Genomic DNA, 14,321 nt, shown 5'->3' with positions numbered 1-14,321 from the left:
TCAGTGAATAAAAGGGAGCCACTCCCATGATTGCTGTTATTATTTAGACCTGAGTACCGCATAACAAAGCTGTTAATGTAACTTCCCAACCTGGATTGAGTAGACACCTATGAGGAGTGTAGGTTTAGGGAGTCCAGGCTTGGAAGGGATGTGGGAAACAGAAGCCCTTTATTAGATTCATCTGCCCACTTCCTTGCCTAAGTACACTGAGGCTTCAAGTTTTGTCCCTAGTGTGGAAATAGATGATCATAAAGAGATGACAACATGGCCAGGGGTGCAGGCAGCCATTTCTCCGTCCCCATTATCAAAGGCTGAAACTCTTCAGGCTTGGTGAATACGTCATTATCACCCAACAGAGGCTTAATTAAGCTGTAATTCAGTTCTCAGGGAATATACAATAATGTGGGCGGTGTGCACCTCTTTCTGTCATAACTTTATGGAAAATGATCATTAGTCACCACAGCAAGAAGGCTTCAAAAGAACAAATAACCTAATTATTTTGCTATAGAGGGAATTCACTAGAACCAGGGCTATAAGAGTACAGATTTTAGAGTCATATAGGCTTGAGTTCCAATCTCATCTTGCAAGTTGTGTGACCTATGGAGGTTTCTTAACTTCTCTGGGCTGCGGCATCCTTACTGTGTACAATGGGGATAATAAAACCTTCTTCAAGGGAAATTTGTAGGGGGAGTAAATGAGATCATATAGCTAAAGCAGTTAGCACTGTGCTTAGGTTCAGATAACGGCAGCAACTATTAATTATTATTATTTTTAGGCAGAGTCTTACTCTGTTGTCCAGGCTGCAGTGCAGTGTTGCAATTTTGGCTCACGGCAAACTCCACTTCCTAGGTTCCAGTGATTCTCCTGCCTCAGCCTCCTGAGTAGCTGGGATTACAGGTGTGCACTACCATGCCTGGCTAATTTTTGTATTTTTAGTAGAGATGGGGTTTTGCCATGTTGCCCAGGCTGGTCTTGGACTCCTGGCCTCAAGCAATCCATCCACCTCGGCCTCTGAAAGTGCCGAGGTTACAGGCAGAAGCCATCATGCCCAGCCACACAACTATGAAGTATCAGTGTTGTTATTATCATTTTCCTCTTGTGCACCTTCATTTTCTGCACGCACTTAGACCGAGAATTCTAGATCTAGAAGGTCCTACAGGTCATTTAGCTCAGCTAGACCCAAAAAGTGTTGATTAGAACACTGGTCCCACCAGATGCTCTGAGAATGAAAGAGTTCTGTGGTCAAATCGATCTGTGGAATGCTGCATACATCCTTGGGTAATCTATCCATTAGCATGCGCATTAACATCTTAAAAACTCTAAGAAGTCCTGCAGTACAGAAACTGGTTTAAGTTTGTTTAATTCACAGTGTCCTACATTATTCAACCACAGAACACCCCTCTACCTCATCTAAGAATTAACACTCTCAAATCAGGGAATGGTAATTTAATTTAAACTGTTTTATAGATGAGGAAACTGAGGTCCTGAGAAAGGATGCAATTCACCCAATGCCACACCCTAGACCATTAACAGAACTGGGGCTCCCTGCCTGCTGTGGTGTGGTGGCACAGACCCTAGTGTCTTTGTGCCAGGTCCTGCACTGCCCTTCAATTTAGTGCTCAAGTTCAGTGTGTGGTGGGGTTGGGGAGAGGCAGGGCTACTGGCTGGGCATGGCCTTGAGAAGGTGGGTGAGGGAGTGTAGGTGGCTTCCCACCATAGAGAGGGAAACTCCTCCGGTGCTGAGGTCATAAGTTCCTTCACAGGGCTGGCTGGGGGCCAAGAGAGAGTGACACTGCCATGCTAGTACCCAGTACCCAAGCCACTGCCACCCTCCCGCCCCTAGACAAGTACACAGGCTCCTTAGGAGAACATGTGAGGCCTCTGGGAGGGGTGGCAGGATACACCTTTGGAACTGGCTGCATGGGACTCTGGACCCTAAGGGGATACATTTCCCCATCTGACCCTGACCATGCGTGGTCTCCTGCCCATCCCCAATCTGTGGATCAATCTTGGTTTTGCACCACTCAGCTGAAGACTCCTCTTCAGAGACTAACCCATCTAAGCCTCATCTCTGACCTGGTCCCTGCCCTGATCCACGGGAATCCAGGCCAGGAATCACGAGGATCTACATTTGAAGCTAGAAGCCAGCATGGGGCACTGACACCAGGCTCGGTGCTTCCTGTTCTATTACTATTTCCGACTGCCCTACCCACACCCTTTTGCTGGTTCTGGTGTGGAAGCACTAGCGGACCTCCTCCTTACTATACTTCCCAGAAGCAGCCCTCCAGGTGCTGGGGCTGTGCCTGGGCTCTGCCACTGTTTCTAAGGCTCTGCTGCCAGAACCCGGCAGGACCCACCCTGGTGCTGACCTGGCTCAGCAAAGCTATGCATGAAATACACAGAGGGGGAGATTCCCCCTGGGCGGCTAGTCTCCACGAAGGACTGCGTTAGACTTAGAGCCCCTCAGAATGCTGCCAGCAAGGTCCCGAGAGGAAAGAGGAAAACGCTGAGACTGGGCTCCCTTTCCTCCACCATGAAAAGGAGGCGTGGGAACCAGATGTCATCCTTTCCTCCCACAGCCTCTCTCAGGCCTTGTGAAGGAGCAGCAGGGAGGAGAGAGGAATAGGGAGTGTGGAGCTAGCACTTCCTGGGATCAGGGGGAAGGTGGAGCAAAACTTCAAGTTTTAATTGTTAAAATTTATATATTTTTGTCTTTTCACTTTCTTTTTAATAGACAAATAATAGTTGCATATATTTATAGGGCACAATAGGGTGTTTTGATACATGTATACACTGTGGAATGATTAAATCAAGTTAATTAACATATCCCTTATCTCACATATTTTTTTGTGGCAGAGTATTTAAAAATGTACCCTTTTAGCAACTCTGAAATATAGAATGTTTGCTTATTAACTATAGTTGCCATGCTTTGCAATATATCTCAGAAATTTATTCTTCTATTAACTGAAACTCTGTATCCTTTGACAACATCTCCTCTAAACCTCAAGACATAAGCTATCCCAAAATGACAGCTTTTGTTTAGAAGCCATCCTCTGAACCACACAAGATGCTGGGGTGGGACAGCGTTCCTGGAGGTCGCCCAGGACTGCCAGGCACCTGGAGCTAGAGATGGCAGGAGCAGGATTCAGGCAGGACCAGGCCTTGCTGATTTCATAGAGGACACACTATGGGGGCTGTGTTACCACTGTGAGTGCCCTCCCTGCTCCCCTGCACACAGGCACCTTGGAAGCAATGACCCAAAACCTTACGCGCCTCCCTAATCCGGAAGGAAAAAGCAGCGACTCCATTTCTGGCATGTCACTCATGGGTGGGCATTTCACATGACTGCAAGAGACTCTGACTTTTGACCTCTGAGGGCAAAGCAATTTTTCACCAACTTCACCAGAGCCCCTGGCGATGGAGCAGGAAATCAATATTGTCAATAAAACCCCAGCCCCACAACCCAGGCACCTGGCGCAGGCCAAACCAGCCACTCACCAGTCTCCGTGTTTTCGTGCTCGGTGTCGGTGAGCGTGAGGTTGGAGTTGGCCCGGCTGGACAGGCAGGAGCTGCGCCCTGACCGTGTGCTCCGGCCCCACAGTCGCACAGGGTGCTCAGGGGACAGCACCGTGTCAGCCTCCATGTCAGCATCAGAGCCGGCCCCCATGGAGTAGCCGCAGTGGGGGAGGCCAACGTCTGTCCGGTACAGGGTCCCGTGAGGGGGCGTCACTTCTCCCAGCCCGAGCTCCCGCAGGGTGAAATTGGCACCTGGGAGGAAACACAGGTGAGCTTGGTTAGGGCGCTGAGCAGAGGTCTGCCTCTGCCTCTGCCTCTGCCTGAAGCCTGGCCTTCTTACCCCAGGAGTCACTGTCATTCTTTGAACTTGTGGCATTCTATGCCCCTGCCTTTGCTCAAGTGATCACCTCTGCCTGGAGGGCTTTTTCTGCCCCCTGTTCACCAGTGTGAACCCTCCATTTCCTTTAAGCCTCAACTCAAATGGTGACTGCTCTGTGAAATCTACCCCAATACCAACACCTGTGCAGAATTCATTGCAACTTTCTCCAGGATTTTTCCAGAGTCCTTGGCCCTGGCCATACTGCACAGCAGAGTTGTCTAAGGGTCTGCCCCTCTGCTGGAGGTGGCCTCAGCAAGGGCAGGCACCATGTCTTGTTTATTCTTAAATCCCTAGAACAAAATGCAGTACACAGAAGGGGCTCAATAAATGCCTACTAAAGTGAATTGAGGGCTTCAGGTGTCTTTTTCCAGGGAGGACTTGTCAGCAAGTCCTGAGCAGGGCAGAAGCCCAGTGGAGGAGATCTAAATGGCTCCCTTGGGGCCAGAAGTCCCTTTCTTGCCAGGTCAAGAAAGTCTGAAGCTTGAGAGTGAAGAAGATGGGAACTGGCAGAGAGAAGTCAGCCTCGCGCCAGGAAAAATGCTCTGTCTGCTGCTCCCTCATCCCAGTGAGGGCCGTGGTAGGAAACTGGCAGAGACAGGTCTCTTGAGGGCTTGGGCAGGCCTGGCAAAGCCTAGGACGGAGGCTGGGGTGGATGTGGGTGAGAGAAGTTCACCTAGGATTAGTATTTGAGTGACAAAGAGAATGCTGACTTTATGGAAAACCAGCCTCCCTGTCACTCCTGCACGTGAATTCCACGTCTATTCAGGAACAGCTTCTCCTACATATCTGGTATTTCCAGGAATGTGTTGGGGTGGGGGTAAGGAAGAGGGAGTATACAAAGGCAGTAAGGGTCAGATCCCACTTAAAGTGATGATCTGGGGAACCGGACTTATAATCAGGCAGGACCCACATTTAAACCAAGTCATGCTGACCCTGGGCCTATACTGAGATAGAGCAGTGAACAGCATACACTGCCTGACTTTACAGAATTCTCTGTCAGGTAGGGGAGACAAAACCAAACACATGGTTAAGTGTGCAAGTTCAAAGTGGGGAGATCCACAGAGAGTGTGCTTGGAGTGCAGAGGCAGAAGGTGGGATATTGGGGTGAGGAGCTTAGAGGAGACGTTTGCAGTGAGAGAGAATGTGGAGAATGACAAGTGAGAAGGCAGAAGAGGTGGATGCCCAAGCATTAGGGGGATCCTGGGCCAGGACCAAATAGGACAAGCCTGCAAAAGAAAGCGACAGGGAACTGCTGGAGAGGTAGGAGGGGAGCCAGCAGAGATGGCATCCTATTACGACGTGTGTTTCTCACTTACAAACAACCCTTGTGCTCCCGGGTGTGTCCTAGTCATCTGGATCTAACACCTATCACACCTGCTGCAGGGTAGGTGCCCCATGAAAGTTAGCTAACCTCACACACATGCACGCACACTCTGGCAGTACTTTAGACAATAGATAAGGGGAGAAGCAAGAGGGGAGGAGAGACCAGCTGGGGTGCTGCTGCTGTACTGGGCTGCGGCGGTGGGCGGAGGTGTACCTCAGGCCTCCTTCCCAGCTGGCTCAGGCTGGGAGAGCCTTGACACCAGGTTACAGTCATGAAATACTTCCACACAGCTTGGTAAATAACTGATGCCAAGCCACCTCAGTACCTCCTTCCACACTCAGTGCCTCTCAGCCTCTGCTCCGGCTGCTCCAGCCCCTTCCTGATACCCCCAATCTCCTCATGATCCAGTTACTAAACAAAGGGCTAATGTCAGCAGACCGGGCACCACAGAAGCCTGTGGGCTCTGCTCGGTGGCCAGGCAGACATTCGGATTGGTTAGAAGCTGGGCCAACCAGATGTTGAGAATTATGCGTATTATTCCTCTGTGCCCTACTCCAATCTGCCCTCCTATTTTGCTCGCCTTCTAAGAAAAAAAGAAAATGCCAAATTAGAGCCTAAATTCCTTGTCTGCGTCCCGCTCTCCCTGCACATCACACACCCTGGCCACTGTCTGATCTATACTCCTCTCTCCTGTCCTGCTCTTGCCCCCTGCCCCCATCCACAGTTCTATCTGTGCTCTGCTGGGCCAGCCCTCTCAAGAGAAGCCGCTCTCGTGTTATGAAGAATGACTCTTACGTTAAGTGAAAAATCAAATTTGTTTGCAACAAGCAGCCTGGGCTGCATTGATTTCCATATGGCTTGTTCTGCATACCCTTTTAAGGAGCCAGACTCAGCATCAATACCAGTGAGCTAAGACATCTCGGGACTAGAGAAATGCAAGGTAAGGGCCCACTCTAAGGGTTCGGTAATCCTCTTGAGCCAGTCAGCTCCTCTGATGTGTGAGTTTGGAAGATTTATTTCATCCAATTTAAGAAGTCCTCATGGTTTACTTGCTTTATGTCTGTTTGGCCTCTTTCCTGAGGCCCAGGGCATGAGTTGACATCCCATCTCACTCAACTGTGCAGTCCTGGGCTGCTGATCACCTGTGCTTCAATGTTCTTGTCTTTAAAATGGGATGATAATCTATGACCTGCTACCTTCAAAGGATTTTTGAGGATCCAGGGTGATAATTTGAGTATTTTGTAAACAGCTACGCACATGCCTGACTATGAGATGAGAATGCTTATTTGTTATTTACAAAGACAAAAAGCTGCTCCTTCCCTGAGCCTCTGATGCTAGCTCCAAGCCAATCAGGGTTCACTGAGCTCTATCGCTTATGGGCAGGACAGAGAGAGAGAAAAGCTTCGAGAGACCATTGTCTCTTCCCCTCAGTGAGATCCAGAGGTGACAATTAATAGCAGGTAGCATTTCTGAAGCATCTGTTCTGTGCCAGGTACTGGTGTCAAGTGTTTTATTTACAGTTCTCATCAATCATCATCACCTATTAGGTACTATTTATCCCTTTGCACAGGTGAAGTAGCCGAAAATAGTAAAAATGGCAGAGCCACAGTTCAAATCTAAGTCTGTTTGATGCTGGAGTTTGAGCCTTAACCATAAGCTGGGAAGGGGGCTGCTCCTTTTTCAAGCCTCACAGGCAGCCCTGCTAACAGGTCAGCTTTCACGTGGATACAGGCCTGTGGGAGAGACTGGAAATGAAGAGGTCACAGGTGTGTGTGTGTGTGTGTGTGTGCACGCGTGTGGCCAGCTCCTCTTACCTCTGTGATCTTGGGCAAATGATTCACCCTGGGGTTGTTGTAAGAATTAAATAACATTGTCAAAATGCATATAAATTACATAGCACAGTGCTCAGCTGACCCTGTCTATGAAGCGGGGGAAGGCCAGAGCAAAACCAGGGTGGGCTGCACAAATTGTCCAGGATTGGTCATGACCTGACAGGCATCATAGAGGGCTCATGCCTCTGCAGGCAGAAAAACAGGAATCATCGAGGCACCAGGGCAGGAAAACAGTATCATGGCAGATCTGGAAACCTGAGCAGTTCAGTGCAGCTGGCCCATGAGTGGTGGAGTGTGGAGAGTCAGGGGACAAAAAAGTGTAGAAAAACAGAAACAGATCTGGAGAAAGAGTTCTTTGCTAGGGGAGGCTCAGTTTAAGGGCAGCAGGGAGTCACCCCTAGCCTCATCTGGCTGCAATGCAGAGAATGGCTGGAGGTGGGCAACTCTGGGTGAAGGGGGGTGATTGAAGTTAATCCTCCACGAAAAATGTTAATGGCTTGCACTGGGGAGTGGCAGAGGGAATGGCTAAGGAGGATGGATTTGAATACTGGGGCAGGATGAATAGGCTTTGGGGACTGCTGTAGTTAGGAAGTGCAGGAGAGGGAGCCAGGCACCAGGAGAGCCTACAGATTACTAAGTTTTCATGTGCAGCCATCTCAGGAAAGTCTTCCTCTCAAGGTCACAAGGGCTTAACACAAAGATACTGCTAATTACGTTTGTTGAATGAATAGCTAACCTAGGAACTAACATTTATTCAGCACTTACTTGCTATTATCATGCTTACCACCTAAAGGCCATCTCATTAAGTCCCCACAACAATTCAATGCAACACAGAGGCTTCTCACTCCCATCTAACAGTTGAGGACTGAGGCTTAGAGGGGAGCCTGACTCAGCTCTAGGCAGGCAGACACCGGAGCCCAGCTCCTAACCACCTCACTATGCCAAGGAGTGGGTGAAAGAGAAAATAAATGAACTAAGAATGAACTACAGGACAGGCTTTTACCAGCTACGAGTGCCCAAATGGCAGAGACTTGACACGGCGCCCGGATTGGTGTTCCGGCTCATCTGTGCCACGCCCGCCAGCCCCAGGCCCACCCGCGCCACGCCCACCCGAGCCCGCCAAACCGCACCAAACTCACCTGCGCCCAGACCCCGCCCTCCGGCCCAGCCCTCACCTGCGCGGCAGAATTCCTCTGCCTCCTGCGGCACCATGTCCTTGACGCGGCTGCCATAGGCGAGACGGGCGTCCTGGTCGTAGGCCTTCAGGGTCTCGCTGGAGCTGTAGGATTTCTGCGGGGCTTTGCCATCCTCACTGTCCGCGGACGAGCTGGTGTAGCGGCGCTCGGCGTCGCGGCGCCGGGTCAGCGAGCGATAAGGCTTCCTCTCCTTCACGTCCATGGCCTCCGGCCCGCGCTCCTCCACATCCACAAACAGGGTCCTCGCCGCACTCAGGGCTGAGTGGTCTAGAGCCGGGAAACCAAAGATAGGGCGTGAGAGGCAGAGGACATTCCTGAGTTCGTCCTGGTCCTGGATTCACCGTGGCAGCGGTGTGGATAGAGAACCCCAGGCTGCAGAGGTGAGGGTACCACTCCACCACTACACAGCCCGTAAGTGCAAAGGAAACTCGCACCCAGGACCTCTAATCACAGATCTTGTCCCTTTCCGCTACTTAGCCTATTCACCTTGAAGAGGCCTCCTCCAGTGATGGGCGCCAAGGCCAGAGGGCACTGGTGGTTGGTAATGTCCGTAAATAGGAACCAAGCCTGTTTGGTTCCCATCACATCCCACGTGGAACAGGGCCTGACCCAGCTCTGACCCAGGCCTCCTTAAGAATTTGTAAGATGAATGATTGCATGCAAGCACTGGGGTAAGCACTTTGCATATACGGTCTTAGTAAATCTCCAGAACTTCTGAGATGTTATTAAGCTCTCCAGCCTTTTTTGGCAACGAGCTAAGGTATAAACGACCAAACCACCACCAGATGATGATATATAATTCTTTGCTTTTTGTTCATCTCCTTCCACTAGCCTGTAAGCTCCATGAGAGCAGAAACTTTACCTGTATTGCTCACTCCTGGTCTCTAGCACCTAGAGCAAGGGCTGGTACACAGTAGGTGCCTAATAAACGTGTTTAATTAACCAGCTAACCACTCCCAGCTGACAGATGAGAAAACTAAGATTCAGAACCTCCTTCAAGGTCACTTAGGTGTCAGGTACCAAAGCCAGTATTGGAGCTCAGATCTGTTTGGCTCCAAAGCCTGCATTTTTCCTATTCTATTCTGCCTCCTGAGATGCCTCCCTTTACTCTTGGTGCACAAAAGTGCCCTTGCAGTTATTCAGAGAATGTCTCTCATCTCCAGACTCACCCATCTCATCAGTGGCACCATCGGCACTGGGCAGCACAGTGTCTGCCCCATCCATGTGGGTGTTGCTAGGGGATCTGACTGGTGGGAAGCTCCTAATCGCCCTTTCTCCCTTTTTCCCCATCTTGACCCTTCTGCCCTACACTGACTGACACCTGTGGATTTTTGAGTTGTGATAGCACCTTCTTTCTCCCTCCAAATATCTTCTTTTGGACAGGTACGGTGGCTCACACCTGTAATCCCAGCACTTTGGGAGGCTGAGACAGGCAGATCCTGAGGTCAGGAGATCAAGACCATCATGGCCAACACGGTGAAACCCTGTCTCTACTAAAAATACAAAAAGTAGCTGGGCATGGTGGTGCATGCTTGTAATCCCAACTACTTAGGAGGCTGAGGCAGGAGAATCACTTGAGCCCGAGAGATGGAGGTTGCAGTGAGCTGAGATCGCACCACCAAACTCCAGCCTGGTGAGTGACAGGGCAAGACTCTGTCTCAAAAAAAAAAAAGAAAAAAAGTCTTCTTTGAGCTCTGGGGTAGCAAACACAACCATACAGGGCCAGGAGCGCAATACAGAAGGGAAGTAGAATCTCCTCCTCCGCACAGACATAGGGCATCGCTTAGTTTTTAGGAAACACAACCTGCTCGGTCTGGCTTTCCATTGCTCCATCTTTCAGAGCAGCATGGGTACACAAGACATTCCCCGGCTTCATTGTCCGATTAGAGAAACAGCAGAGCAAGAGCTGTGATAAATGCTGCTGACCTCAGATCTCAGTGTCCAGGGTGGGGCCTCCATAGTCAATAGCTGGGAGGGTGGGTGTATCCAAGTGCCTGCCTATGCTGCAATGAGGAAGTGTGGGTGGGAGTGTCTGGGGGGCGGGGATGTCTTGTGAATTTTTAAGACAAGCTGGAAATTTGGAGTTAGGTATAAAATGTATGACTTTAACATGTTGATCCATTATTATTATTTAATTTTAATATTTTGCAGGCCAAACAAAACAGATTGCTGAGTCGAATTTGCTCTGAGGCTAGCAGTTCCTAAATTCTGCCTTTGATCATGGACATCAGAGGCAGGTCTTTGGCCCGAAGGTCCACGATTTTCAAAGAGTGCAAACACTTGTGATTTTATTGGTGCCTCATAATAACTGTGAAGTAGAGATGACAATTATTTTTATCCTCATTTTATAGATGAAGCGACAGTGTGACCCAGGGCCATACAGTCTCCTGCCTAAGGCTCCACGGTGAGTTAGTTGCAAAGCTGTTACTAACTAGATGATAGACCGCAATGCCTCGGGGTTGTACCTTTTGGGGGACTTCAACATGTACCCTCAGCCTCCCAACATGTACCCCTAGCATATATGGTCCCTGGTACACAATGAGTGCTCAATAGATGTTAGCTATTATTATCAGAAAAAACAAACACATTTTCTTTTTAAAAGGGATAATGTAGAAAGCTCTGGCTAGGTGTCAGTTATAATTGGGGAAGGAGCACCCCCTCAGAAGCATATGTTAATAAGGCTGGCTGGGCACGGTGGTTGTACCTAGATCCAATTAAGATGAATAGGTGACACTTTTTTGGTTGCCAATTCTCAAAATATCCCCGAAAATTAATGCTGTGGAAAGGGGTGCGACCCAAGACACACATAAATAGAATTATATTAGTGAGGTTCAAGCCCAGAGCTCTGAGCTTGATGCTCAGCCTCCCAACAGCTGGCAAGACAATATTCCTCTGAGTGTCTGAGAAGCAGGATCGCAAGGAATATCAGTGATAGTACTTTCTATTCCAGGGTTTTAAAAACTGTTTTGACTGCAATCAATAATTAGAAAAACATCTATGGCCAGGAATGGGGTGGCTCGCATCTGTAATCCCAGAACTTTGGGAGGCCAATGTGGAAGGACTACTACAAGCCAGGAGTTTAAGACCAGCCTGGGCACGGCAAGTCCCTGTCTCTACAAACAAAAACAAATTTAGCCAGGCATGCTGGCACATGGCTGTAGTCTCAGCTACTCAGGAGGCTGAAACAGGAGGATAGCTTGGGCCCAGGAGGTCAAGGTTATAGTGAGCCGTGATGGTACGACGCACTTCCTGCTGGGCAAGAGTGAGATCCTCTCTCAAACAACAGCAACACAACAACAACAAACTACAACATCTTACATAATAACCTAATACACACATTGATGTCTGTGAACGTGTGTGTTCATATGTATAAAAGAGTCACAAAAGTTACTGCATGATGAGAAATGCACTTTGATATGTTCTGTCTTATTCTTTTTCATTTTTTAAAAATGACTGATTATAAATCTAAATTGNACAAAAGATTCACAAAAGTTACTGCATGATGAGAAATGCACTTTGATATGTTCTGTCTTATTCTTTTTCATTTTTTAAAAATGACTGATTATAAATCTAAATTGATGTCATGACCCAATACTGGCTTTCAACCCAAAGCACTGTTCTAGTATAATTTGAATGAGGATTTATGGCAACTGCTGCCTCTGCCTGTTTACTTCTAACCCCTGGGTGACAATAATGAGGATAATAATAACTGTAAGTGCTCCTAATGTTAGCCATTCTTAATACTAGTCACTAGTAACTCATAATATACTAACAACTCATAATTTTAATAATGGTTTTAACAATATAGCTAATAGACTCATTACTAGCTAATATTTAATTATTGCTTACTTTTCCTGTGATTATATATAACATCTTTAATCTTCACACCAACCCTGTGATACAGGTATTATGATTCACTGCAGACTGCAGATGAAAAATTATGAGGTTAAGTATGCTGTCTAAGGTTACACAGCCCTCTCATGGTAGAGAAAAAATTGCCATCCTGAGGTTGAACTTAGTAAATGGGTATAACTGCTGTATGGGCTGTGCCAGGGGAATTTTTGAGGCCCAGGCCATGCTATTGTCCTGCTTATGCCCTCTAGCAGCCCTGCTGATCCTTTGGGATCAATTCCAGTTTCCTGGTCAAAATGAAGGCTCTTGTCAGTCCGGCTCATCTCACTTCCTCCTTGCCGAGCCACCTGCACTTTCCTGCCTGTGAATTCTGTGGCCTCTGCCTTGTGCATGATGTATCATCATTGCACCTGCAGCCAGCTGATGGCCTTTTTTCATGTCTGCCCCTCCCCTTGACTAGAGTTCCTTGAGGGTAGGTAGGCCTGGTATCTGGTGCTCTCCAAATGCCTGTTAAGTGCATGCACGAATGAAACTACTTGGCAGCTACTTCATGTCTTCTTATTAAGCTTAAATGACATAAAATATTAGTAGTCCACTACCAATTAAGTGAATTATTAAGTAACTCTAAGTCTGCATTAGAGGCATCGCTCAGATGTATTTTTTTTTTTAAATTTCAAAAGTAGCCCAGGCTTGAAGTATGCATCCCCCACTGACCAGCTGTAGGACCTTGGGCAAGTTATTTAACCTCTCTGTGCTTCAGCTTTCTCATCTGTAAAACCTCTTAGGGTTGTTTTGAGGATTAAATGAGTTAACATGTGCCCCTAGCATATATGGTCCCTGGTACACAAGGAGTGCTCAATAGATGTTAGCTATTATTATCAGAAAAAACAAACACATTTTCTTTTTAAAAGGGATAACGTAGAAAGCTCTGGCTAGGTGTCAGTTATAATTGGGGAAGGAGCACCCCCTCAGAAGCATATGTTAATAAGGCTGACCAGGCGCGGTGGCTCATGCCTGTAATCCCAGCACTCTGGGAGGCCCAGGACGGTGGATCACAAGGTCAGGAGTTTGAGACCAGCCTGACCAACATGGTGAAACCTCGTCTCTACTAAAAATACAAAAATTAGCTGGGCGTGGTGGTACATGCCTGTAGTCCCAGCTACTCAGGAGGCTGAGGCAGCAGAATTGCCTGAATCTAGGAGGCAGAGGTTGCAGTGAGCCAAGATCGTGCCACTGCACGCTAGCCTGGGCGACAGAGTGAGACTTTGTCTCAAAAAAAAAAAAACAAAAAAAAAAACAAAAAAGGCTGAGAAACATTTTAGGCTGTTTAATTGGTGGAAGACTATTTCTTCTTATCAGTGTGAGCCTGCTGACTGAAGACACTGGCATCGAGACAAAGGCTCAGTAACCACAAATTATTAAGAACATAGGCACCCAAACATAGCTTCCCCATCACAAAGCTGAGCAGGGAGAACATCGTCTGTTTCTCATTTCCTTTTAATTTTTTTTTTAATTTTAGGTTTAATATAGCAATTCAGCAAATATTTACTGTTTTTGAACAGATGGGAGGTCATGGCTCATACTCAAATTGGCATTGAACAGAGTGAGAAAGAAGAGGTTGGGGCGAAAGAGGAGTGACAGTGGAGAAACACTCCCTTTGGAGCAAGGGATTTCAGCGCAGGGACCTGGAGCCCCTGGCAGGAGGATGGAAGGAATGCTGGGGAAGGGGCCCACCTCACACCCTGCAGGCCCCAGCCACAGGCTCAGGGACAGAAGCACATGGCACTTATTCATGCCTAAATGTGTTTGCTCCCTCCTTACCCACCCACCTCTGGGTTCCCCAGAAGACCCATGAGTGTGACATCCAAGTCTTCTGGAGATCCGACCCTTCCTTGCTCTCTCTCTCTGCTTCCTCTTGCTGCCACAGAGCAACCTGCCTCCCACAGACTCACGTGCTACATTTCAGTCCTGCAGAGCTGCCTGCCATTTGCCAGACATCCCATACTCTTAACATTGCTGAGCCTCTACATAGGGCGCTGTGGGCTCACCTAAGGGTGGCACCAGGAGGAGATGGGGGCAGGGCCATGTTAGGCTAGAGGCCAGAGTGTGTCTTCCCTGCCCCCTCTGCTCTCTAGTCCTCTGTCTGTGCCTTCTCCCACAGGTGGCCCCTTTTCCAGGCCTCCGCTTCATACTGGGCTCTACTAACATCTTCCCCTGCCCTC

At 48.4% G+C, this 14,321-nt stretch overlaps 1 protein-coding gene across 7 annotated transcripts in view; it reads right to left on the bottom strand.

The window, feature by feature from the left end:
* TENM4 (teneurin transmembrane protein 4) overlaps positions 1 to 14,321 on the bottom strand; it is an 827,507-nt gene that overhangs the window by 419,237 nt on the left and 393,949 nt on the right. For all 7 annotated transcript variants that reach the window (XM_017509841.2, XM_017509836.2, XM_017509838.2 and 4 more), the window contains 2 exons: positions 8,227 to 8,514; positions 3,499 to 3,768 (listed from right to left, as the gene is read on the bottom strand). In XM_017509841.2, the coding sequence (XP_017365330.1) occupies positions 3,499 to 3,768; positions 8,227 to 8,449 (493 nt within the window). In that variant the 5' untranslated portion in view covers positions 8,450 to 8,514. The remainder of the gene's footprint in view (positions 1 to 3,498; positions 3,769 to 8,226; positions 8,515 to 14,321) is intronic.

This window comes from Cebus imitator, unplaced genomic scaffold (assembly GCF_001604975.1).
Source record: "Cebus imitator isolate Cc_AM_T3 unplaced genomic scaffold, Cebus_imitator-1.0 Scaffold424, whole genome shotgun sequence".
Lineage (NCBI taxonomy): Eukaryota > Metazoa > Chordata > Mammalia > Primates > Cebidae > Cebus > Cebus imitator.
Note: the sequence above shows the minus strand (reverse complement) of the source record. Positions and strands in the feature narration are given on the sequence as shown.